The following is a 10732-nucleotide window of genomic DNA, read 5'->3' as shown; positions in this document are numbered from 1 at the left end:
AAAACTAACAATAATAGAAGAAAATAAAATAAAATAATACCTATCTTTTCTTAAGTTCAAATCATAAAAATTGAGCAAAATTGAGGTTCGATTAAACTCGTGTCTTCTCGGTTCCTGTTGGTGATCACGTGATTCTACGTCACAACTGTCCCTGGCTGTTTCGTGTTAGAGGTGTTATTAAAACAGTTCCCTCTTTTTGAAATATTGTTTGCTTGAATAAACAAGCAGGCATGGAGATCGGAACTGAAATAAGCAAGAAAATAAGAGTGAGTAGGTGTGGGTACTGCGTTTGAACAGTCCGCCGTGTTTATAGAAATAAAACCGAGCCGCTGCTAGCTCTTTAGCTTGTTAGCTTCAACGTGTCTAGAAATCAATTTTTTGCGCAGTGTTGGTTATATGGCCCTTTGGTTGAAATTCAGTATAGTATTTTTGAGTTGTTTCTTTTGCTTTGCTTTTTTGTAAATCTCTGACTGTTTTTCTAAAGTTTTACCATTTGAAAATTGAATCAGGGTAGCTAATATGCTATTCATACTTTACGTTGCTAACGCTATTTGATCTGTGGGTTTGTTTTCTTTCAGGCTGCTATAAAAAGCAAGCTTCAGGAGCTCGGTGCTTATATTGGTGAGCTCATTAAACAAGCATAATGCATGGGACACACGCTGTTGATATTTGGAACATTTCCTTTATGTTCATTTTTCTTCTGCAGATGAAGAGCTTCCTGACTATATTATGGTGATGGTGGCAAACAAGAAAACCTCCCAGCAGATGACTGAAGATCTCTCCCTGTTCCTGGGAAACAACACAATTAAGTTTACCACTTGGTATGATCACAATGAGGTTCTTGCTTTCAGAGTTCACTCTGTGTTTCTTTCTATCATAACATTAAATTATCTTCTCTAGGCTCCATGGTGTCCTGGAGAAACTACGATCGGTCGCCGGAGGTGAGAAACTTGTGCTGAAGTAGTCGTTTTTTCTGTATTTTGTTAACCATCATCTGATGTTTTATCGCTTGTCTGATTCTTTGTTGTTTTTTTTTTGTTTGTTTGTTTTAGAGCCACCGTCTCTAAGGCATTTGCAGTCTGACTCTGTTATCGTGTATGGGGCGCCATCTATTGATGAAAATGGCAGAGCAGAAGGCTTGAAGCTGCTGGCAGTGTCCAGCCCGCGGAGCGATAGGATGGAAGTTCCTGTGTCTAGTTCTGCTTACGACAGCAGGTACCTGGAATGCTTTGAGATACATAGTTTGTCCACAAATAGTTTTTCTAAGTAACATAATACTGATGCTTGTTTGTTATCAGGAAAGGGTTGCTGGGGAAAGGTTTCTCACGACATGCCTCCACTATTAAGCCTCACACTGAGCTGCTCCCCTCGGAAGCCGTTATCGATATCAAACCTGAGATGGACGATGATCTAATTGCGGAGGAACCTGTAGAAATGGGGAACGGTCGCACCCGCAGTGCTGGTCGACCGACCGTTGAGATCTACAGACCTGGTCAGAGCAAGTTTACTTCTTTGAGCTCTTTGGAGATGTGTCGGCCCCCCGAGGGATCCTCAAGCATGAGGCAGCAGGACGGCAGAAGCAGCAAAGCATCCAGAACTGGTCTGAGCAAGGTACAGAGAGGTGTTTTTTTTAATCACAATGCTTTTCAAAAGAGGTTTCAATTCTTTATGTTTTGCTTCAAATGTGTTAGAATTTCTTGTTTATTTTTAATTTCTTCAGATTATTGACATATTTTAATAGGTTTTAGCTTTTAAGTTTCTTTTTCAGTTTTTTTTTTTTTTACCAATGTTTGACTCATTTTTTGTGCTTGACCATATTTATTCTCTCTTAAGTAAGTTTACACTGACTGATAAGTAACCCAAGAATGACAAATGCCAAAGGATGAGCTTGCGATGTCTTGCACAACACACAATTTTATAAATTTCCTTCGTACTTGGTTCTTGCTTTCTGTAAAAATGTTTTATTTACCGTTGTTTACCGTTAATCTAACATTAAAGTGGTTCTTGAAGGGCTATTTGCTAAGAAGTTTGGCTCCAAAGAAAGATGTTTGTGTTCACAATGAAGTCTTTCTGGATTCTTTAACCTCTTCTGAAGTATATGACATTCAGATACTGTTGATCTTCTTACTGTTGATCTTCTTCTGTCGCTGTTGTTGGCCTTCAATATTGTTTGGACTTGACATGTTTTTCTTCAAACATTTCAGAAACAAACTGCTCTATATGCAGATATATTTTATTATTTTTGAATCAGCCTGTTTGTGCTACAGTGGAGATGTTTTTGTTTTTTTGTCTCCAATAATGATTTGAGATGTTTTCAAGAACTGAGTTTTGTTCAATGCTAACTTGGTCAAGAAAACTGCTATAATGTCTTAACAATATGTCACTTAAATCACACATTTCCTTAATATTTGTGTATTAAGATGTAGCTATGCAGTCTTCAATAAACTCTTTCTCTTTCTGACACAGCCATAATGTGGAGACGTTAGCTTTAATTGCAGGTTAACATTAGCATATCTACTTCTAGTAGGATATGACATGCTAAAAAGCTTCTAACATAATCTTGGAAAATACAAAATTTGATTTCACTATTTTCTGGATAAGTACCAAAGTATAATCTAAAAGTTTAGATATATGCTCATCTGTAGCCTTGGTTTTCTTCCAATTAAACATCTGAAATTCCCAAAATAGTTGGAATCAACGCCTTCATTTACCACTAGTTTTTTTTTTGTTGAACATTTTTGACAAAATAGTCTTTTTTTTTTTAAACTACTGAACCTCTTGATCCAGGGTCTGTGATTCTGGTCCTTAAGGACCACTGTTCCAATTAATCATTGCTGGACCAAATAAGAAGGATTAAACTAGATATACGTTTCCAAACGTGTGGGGTTTTTTTTCTTCTCTTGCGACACGTTACAATTATGATGCACGTCACTTTAAACTGTCTCGATAAAAACCCCAGAAAAATATTTGAACAATCTCAGGCTGTTGTATCATTTGTGCCTAATTGTACTTTTCTTAGACTCAACTAAGAAAAGTTGGGTCTGACAACAATAAATGACCCGATTTTCGCATTTAAGTTCTTAATTTTTATATTTATCGTAAAATAACTGTAAAGAAATCACGGATGAAACCTTCATTTCTTTCTTTTGTTTTGCCTGTGGTGTTCAGCTGCTGTCTGACCAGCATTTAGTTGTGTCCTTAATAATGCCGACATTCCTCCTTTGTACAGCAAGAAGAGATGTCCCGAAAAAGAAAAGCTCCCGTCGCAAGTTCTGTTGTTCGAGTGAACCGAGCCGATGATGAAGACAGCGATGATGCAGACGACGACGACGACGATGACGCGAGTTTCGGCAGCCGAAGCCTCTCCAGTAGAGTCTCCCTTCCCTCCAAACCAGAACGAAAGTCAGTCTTGCTATCTCTTAATGACATTTAAAAATTTTTACCTCTTTATTTTAGGAAGGAAAAAAACACAACTAAGCATTGTGTTTTGTTAAATCTTCTAAAACGTCTCAGCATGTCTGTGTGTGAAGCTTCAGTCATCTGCATTCTTTACTGGATTGTAACTTTTTTTTTTTTTTTTTTTTGGTGGGTGTTTTACTGTTTCAGACCCACTCTCCCACCAGCCAAGCAAGCCAACAGGAATCTCATACTGAAGGCCATCTCCGAGGCTCAGGACTCGATCACCAAAACTACGTCCTATCCCCCGAGTATGTTCCCGTCAGCCACGCAGTGCAAAAGGAAACGCACTGTACCAGCATTCCATTAACATTAGCTATACAAACTAGTCACTAACTATTTGCAACATTGTTAAGAATGTTGGGGGTTGTTGCAGTCTAAATATTTCTTACTTCAAAGCAACAATTTCAAATCTAAATCTTTGCTCCCCTATACGAACCTCCCCCGGCAGTTCCGCAGAGACAGACTGTTCCTGTGGCGCCTCGTACGCGCTTGGCCAGCAGCGAAGAGATGACCGCCGCCCTCCAACTGATGCAAAACCTGCACAGCCTGGCGCCGAGGGTGGAGGCATACGCTGCTGCCGACCGGCCCTCCTCCAGAACGACAAGTATGCAGAAACCTAACAGCTGCTCCTCTGTGTCATTGACTCAAGTAATTTATGTTGTTTCGTTCTTCTAACTCTAGCAAGATCATTAGCTTCACGTCTTCAGTTGGACGGCAGTGACGCAAGACAGCAGAGTGAATATGGTAGGTGATGTTAGCCTCTGTTTGATTTGTTTAAGCTGTTAGAGAAGACTTAACATTCAACTCTTTTGTCTACAGCTCTCAGACCAAACATATATAATGCAATGAATGTACTTTTTAGTCATGCTGATAAAAATATTTTATTAAAACACTTATGGTAGTGTGGATGAAAATACACTAACTTACAAAGAATAAGCTGTTGCGAAATCATGATTTTAGCAAACGTGTAAGTGCTTCAATGCTTCAAACTTTCTAAGAAGTTTTAAATACAGTGGGAGCAATAGATCAAATGTAAACCCACCCCCGGAGTTTATTTCCATGTTTGTTTTTGAACCAGGCACCGAAGCCCCTGCTGGCCGTGAGCCGAAGACCTCCGACACGCGCTCCTTCATAATGAGTCGGCCGGTCATAGAGGAAGCGTCCGCCCGAAGTCAGCAACAAGTCCAGCCCCCAGCTTTGCCCCGCACCGTCCAAGCCAGGTATGCACAGAGCACAAACTCATTATGAGATGAAAAAACCTAAAAAAAAAAAAAAAAAAAGTTCAAGAATTGTGAGTATTTTTATAAGGCATTAAATGTTTCTGGTTAACGTGTATATTTTTGCTCTCTCTGATGACTCCGCTTACTTTCTGTGGTCACACTTACAGAGAGGGAGTTGACACCTCGAGTCCAAAGTTCATCGTGACATTAGACGGCGTACCGAGCCCGCTGGGTAACCTTACGGATGGAGACATGGAGCTGGATGATGTGAGACCGCTCTCAAAGGTTACAGAGGCAGCCGGCCACGTCTACAGAGAGCCTAAAGTCAGCGTCCTGGACAGGTTGCAGGGAGTGGTCACATCATCAGAAGGTGTGGGGTCTCTGCAGTTATTTTATTTATTGCTCTTGTGGGTAAAACCCAATTTTGACACATGTAACACTTTCTTTCCTTCCTTTATTTACAGACGGGAGGATGGACGTGGACCTGGCGGCCGAAGACGACGTTCCGATGAAGAAGCAGAAAGTTATGGAGCGCTGCAAGTTCTGGCCCGTCTGCAAAAGTGGAGATGAGTGTATGTACCATCACCCGACGGCACAGTGCAAGTGAGTGACTTTAATAGAAAAAGGTTAAATAATAAGGCGTTGGAGGTACATTGAGGGCTAATTGAATGTTGTGTTGTTGGTATTTTTTCAGGACATTTCCAAATTGCAAGTTTGGGGATAAATGCCTGTTTGTGCATCCTAACTGTAAATATGACGCTCGCTGCACAAAGCCAGACTGTCCCTTCACTCACGTCAGCCGCAGAGGCACTGCTGCTCCTCCACTCAGACCAGGTTCGTTTTCATTAGTTAAACAAATGACGGCCATAACTTAGCGTTAAGACATTTTTTGTTTGAACATGTAACAGCCAGTGAGATTCCAATAAGATCTGATCTTTAAGTTAGACTCAGATTGGACTGTTGTAATTAAAATACAACATTCAAATTCAGGTTACAATTTAAGGCTACTTGAAAAAAAGTTATTCCAGGAAACCAAGCCAGCTGCATCCAGTAATCCTGTATCATGAGCAACTGTGTGACAGTAGAGCAGAGGAACTTTTCTCTAGAACCTCCACCAGAACCGACTGTGGTGGAGATGACAGAAGATCTGGTCCAGGCATATTTTTAATGGGAAAGAGTGTGCATGGTTCAATTGGATTGGCTTCAACTGGGTACTAAATTCTTGAGAGTGTTAACCTTTAGGATTTGTAAACTATCTTAAAGTTTAACCAAATCTGATTTCTGATATCAAAAAGAATAAAAGCCACAGCTGTTGGTGCATAAGTATAAAAACATGTGCCTTTTTTTGTCCTAATAACTTACTGTTACTTATTGTTTGTAACTTGCTTTTACAGTTGTGCAGCAAAGTTCGAGTGCGACTGTGTGTCGCTTCTTCCCAGAATGCAAGAAGGTGGATTGTCCATTTTATCATCCAAAGGTAGCAGCGCAGCATAGAGACCATTAACCACATTGTCAACTTTTTTTGCGTTCAAACTGAGCAGCTCTAACTTGTTTCTGTTCCACTGCAGCCCTGTCGTTTTGCCACTCAGTGCAAACGAGCGGGATGTACTTTCTACCATCCAACTACAGCTGTGCCTCCGAGACACGCCCTGAAGTGGACTAAAGACAGAGCAGGTGAACCATGGAGGAACGTCTCAAAATATTTTTTCGCATAAACTAGAAAGTTTTTAGCCTTTGACATACGGATTCTCCTCAACCAAAGTAATGAGATTAATCTCATTTTGCACATATCTCTGGTTTTCACCTAAAACAGTTAATCCTATTTTGATGAGTTTAAGTAATGTTGCCATGTCTTTAATTATTATGGAGTTAATTTTATGTAAATTTGCTGCATGCACTAAAAATATATTTTTTTCTTTTCCAGCTAATTAAGCCCAGAGAGTCTGATGGTCAACTATCAAGCTGTGGAAGATGATGTTCTTCTTCTTGTGTTTCTGGAACATCCTTAGTAAATGTAACTGTTGATTATGTTCTTTTATTGTATTGTTTTGACTGATTTTTATGAAATGTTTTGTAAGATGAAAAGCGAGTTTCTGAACATGTGCTCCAGATATTAAAGACTCAACAATGTTTCTATTTATTTCATGTTGTCATTTCTTGTTTTTTCTTTTTTTTAACACACAGCTTTATAGGCTCAATATTAACCTCTTTATGAATCAAGTGAGGAAAGAGACTTTCTTTTAGAATTTGATCTCTTCCTGAGAACAAAATTATTTACATCAGCTGCTGACATGAGATTAAAGTTTATAAATGTGCTCTTCTGCTGAAACACAACTAGTCAAATATGACTTGGTTTAAATACTAAAAACTCCTCATATTCTGTGAAATTTTAGTTTTACTAATCTAAAAAAACAAACAAAAAAAACCTGCCGTTCAGAACCAAATGTATTTTTCTGCATCTAGATGTCAAAATAAAAGGAATGATTATTGTACTGACAAAACTAGCATTCTTTGATTATTGTCTTATTTTTTTGAGACTCTAAACTGTAGAGTGTCTGGAAAATAATATTTTTGGATCATGTGGCGTGGGGGCCGAAAACAGTGTAGTGTCGTTTAAAAAAGGATTCTAACGCTTAAGAGGAAAATGTTTCATCCGTTTTTCTGTGGCAAAAAAAGATTAAGCAAATTTAAAAACATGTCAGCAAGAACACAAAAGTCATCTTTTAGCAGCTTCTAAACCAAAGCTGAAGGACTAAAACTGACATGATTAAAGGTGTAAATGGACCATTATTTAAGTATGCTAAATAATTTAAAACAATCACTTGTTTTATAATTTAAGTGACCATCAGATCACAACTTAAAATATGATTTAAACACAAGATAAATTATACATACATTTTTCCATTATAGATATATATTTTTAACTTAACTTCAATGTAAAAACAGTTTTCCAACTGTTTTTATTTCCATGTACTAATTTTACAGGTTTCTGTTTCCTGTTTTCTTGCCCTTATGCATTTTTGCCACATCATCATAAAAGGTGTGAAAGAAAATCCACCAATTACCATAACATCTGGATCCCCATATCTGTTTAATTTATTTATTTTATTCTTTTCGAAGATTAAGTAGAAGGAATTGGATTGTATTCCTTTTACTGCTGGGTCCTATAAAATGTACAACCAAGAGGGAAATGAGTGCAAAATTTCAGTCCTCCATATAATAAATAAATAAACTTTAAAAAGGGACATTACGTATATTTTAAAGTCGAACTGTAATTTTCATTTACTGGTCAGAGCAGCTTCTTGTCGCCAGGTGAGGTGGCTCTCACCTGTAATCCAAGCTACATGGAGGCTGAGGCTGGAGGATTGCTTGAGCTCAGGAGCTCTGAGCTGCAGTGGACTATGTCGAACGGGGGTCCACACTAAGTTCAGTATAGATATGGTGTTCCTGGGGGAGTCTTGGAGCACCAGGTCTCCTAAGGAGGGGTGAACCGGCCCAGGTCGGGAACGGAGCAGGTCAAATCCCCCGTACTGCTCAGTAGTGGGATCGCCCCTGTGAATAGATACTACAGTTCAGCCTGAGTGACACAGTGAGACCCAGTCTTTTTATACTGGTCAACACACTAGTTTCTCACCAACATCGGTATTTTAGCATCACACAGCTGCTTCAACACTCCTTCCAGTTATTGTTTCATCAAAAACCTCCAAAAAGCAGCTGAGATTTGTGCTCAACACCGCCTCCTTCTGGAGAGCAGCGGACACTACATCAACCTTGTGCAACTTAAAAACTTCACACCTTCTGGAAAATTCAACTGATAAAATCGTCTCAGTAAAATAACCAGCAAGCAGATATGTTATCATTCATTTGTCACACATTAATATAAGTTAGTTAAAGTTCAGGACTCGTTGTAGCTTTTCTCCAGCCCAAATATGATTCTAAACACAAGGGTGTGGTACCTGCTGTCATCCAGAAGGAGGCGGTGCTGGACAAGTGATGGATATAGCAGCTTCTTGTCGCCGGGTGAGGTGGCTCTCACCTGTAATCCAAGCTACATGGAGGCTGAGGCTGGAGGATTGCTTGAGCTCAGGAGCTCTGAGCTGCAGTGGACTATGTTGAACGGGGGTCCACACTAAGTTCAGTATAGATATGGTGTTCCTGGGGGAGTCTTGGAGCACCAGGTCTCCTAAGGAGGGGTGAACCGGCCCAGGTCGGGAACGGAGCAGGTCAAATCCCCCGTACTGCTCAGTAGTGGGAACGCCCCTGTGAATAGATACTACAGTTCAGCCTGAGTGACACAGTGAGACCCAGTCTTTTTATACTGGTCAACACACTAGTTTCTCACCAACATCGGTATTTTAGCATCACACAGCTGCTTCAACACTCCTTCCAGTTATTGTTTCATCAAAAACCTCCAAAAAGCAGCTGAGATTTGTGCTCAACACCGCCTCCTTCTGGAGAGCAGCGGACACTACATCAACCTTATGCAACTTAAAAACTTCACACCTTCTGGAATATTCAACTGATAAAATCGTCTCAGTAAAATAACCAGCAAGCAGATATGTTATCATTCATTTGTCACACATTAATATAAGTTAGTTAAAGTTCAGGACTCGTTGTAGCTTTTCTCCAGCCCAAATATGATTCTAAACACAAGGGTGTGGTACCTGCTGTCATCCAGAAGGAGGCGGTGCTGGACAAGTGATGGATAAAGCAGCTTCTTGTCGCCGGATGAGGTGGCTCTCACCTGTAATCCAAGCTACCTGGAGGCTGAGGCTGGAGGATTGCTTGAGCTCAGGAGCTCTGAGCTGCAGTGGACTATGTTGAACGGGGGTCCACACTAAGTTCAGTATAGATATGGTGTTCCTGGGGGAGTCTTGGAGCACCAGGTCTCCTAAGGAGGGGTGAACCGGCCCAGGTCGGGAACGGAGCAGGTCAAATCCCCCGTACTGCTCAGTAGTGGGATCGCCCCTGTGAATAGATACTACAGTTCAGCCTGAGTGACACAGTGAGACCCAGTCTTTTTATACTGGTCAACACACTAGTTTCTCACCAACATCGGTATTTTAGCATCACACAGCTGCTTCAACACTCCTTCCAGTTATTGTTTCATCAAAACCTCCAAAAAGCAGCTGAGATTTGTGCTCAACACCGCCTCCTTCTGGAGAGCAGCGGACACTACATCAACCTTGTGCAACTTAAAAACTTCACACCTTCTGGAAAATTCAACTGATAAAATCGTCTCAGTAAAATAACCAGCAAGCAGATATGTTATCATTCATTTGTCGCACATTAATATAAGTTAGTTAAAGTTCAGGACTCGTTGTAGCTTTTCTCCAGCCCAAATATGATTCTAAACACAAGGGTGTGGTACCTGCTGTCATCCAGAAGGAGGCGGTGCTGGACAAGTGATGGATAAAGCAGCTTCTTGTCGCCGGATGAGGTGGCTCTCACCTGTAATCCAAGCTACCTGGAGGCTGAGGCTGGAGGATTGCTTGAGCTCAGGAGCTCTGAGCTGCAGTGGACTATGTTGAACGGGGGTCCACACTAAGTTCAGTATAGATATGGTGTTCCTGGGGGAGTCTTGGAGCACCAGGTCTCCTAAGGAGGGGTGAACCGGCCCAGGTCGGGAACGGAGCAGGTCAAATCCCCCGTACTGCTCAGTAGTGGGATCGCCCCTGTGAATAGATACTACAGTTCAGCCTGAGTGACACAGTGAGACCCAGTCTTTTTATACTGGTCAACACACTAGTTTCTCACCAACATCGGTATTTTAGCATCACACAGCTGCTTCAACACTCCTTCCAGTTATTGTTTCATCAAAAACCTCCAAAAGCAGCTGAGATTTGTGCTCAACACCGCCTCCTTCTGGAGAGCAGCGGACACTACATCAACCTTGTGCAACTTAAAAACTTCACACCTTCTGGAAAATTCAACTGATAAAATCGTCTCAGTAAAATAACCAGCAAGCAGATATGTTATCATTCATTTGTCGCACATTAATATAAGTTAGTTAAAGTTCAGGACTCGTAGCTTTTCTCCAGCCCAAATATGAT

General features: G+C 40.6%; 1 protein-coding gene and 1 long non-coding RNA gene across 3 annotated transcripts; one reads left to right on the top strand and one right to left on the bottom strand.

Moving 5' to 3' along the window:
- The first annotated feature begins 108 nt into the window (after window positions 1-108).
- On the top strand, window positions 109-6819 carry zc3h14 (zinc finger CCCH-type containing 14). The gene is made up of 17 exons (XM_044106969.1): window positions 109-266; window positions 579-621; window positions 707-821; window positions 901-941; window positions 1053-1215; window positions 1299-1611; window positions 3230-3402; window positions 3607-3707; window positions 3908-4063; window positions 4141-4203; window positions 4538-4679; window positions 4847-5049; window positions 5144-5282; window positions 5374-5513; window positions 6074-6156; window positions 6248-6353; window positions 6604-6819. The coding sequence occupies exons 1-17, from the start codon at window positions 231-233 to the stop codon at window positions 6609-6611; spliced, it is 2025 nt and encodes a 674-aa protein (XP_043962904.1). The 5' UTR covers window positions 109-230; the 3' UTR covers window positions 6612-6819.
- A 1187-nt stretch (window positions 6820-8006) lies between these two features.
- Window positions 8007-10447, bottom strand: LOC122825531. 2 transcript variants are annotated; one of them, XR_006369658.1, is made up of 3 exons: window positions 10051-10447; window positions 8636-9647; window positions 8007-8231 (listed from the first exon to the last, which is right to left on the bottom strand). It is a non-coding gene; the product is annotated as an uncharacterized LOC122825531 (long non-coding RNA). The 2 variants fall into 2 exon arrangements; XR_006369659.1 differs by having other exon boundaries at window positions 10131-10447.
- Between the last annotated feature and the right edge of the window lie 285 nt (window positions 10448-10732).

This window comes from Gambusia affinis, linkage group LG22 (assembly GCF_019740435.1).
Source record: "Gambusia affinis linkage group LG22, SWU_Gaff_1.0, whole genome shotgun sequence".
NCBI lineage: Eukaryota > Metazoa > Chordata > Actinopteri > Cyprinodontiformes > Poeciliidae > Gambusia > Gambusia affinis.
The sequence above is the reverse complement of the archived record's forward strand: the minus strand, read 5'-3'. Positions and strand labels throughout refer to the sequence as shown.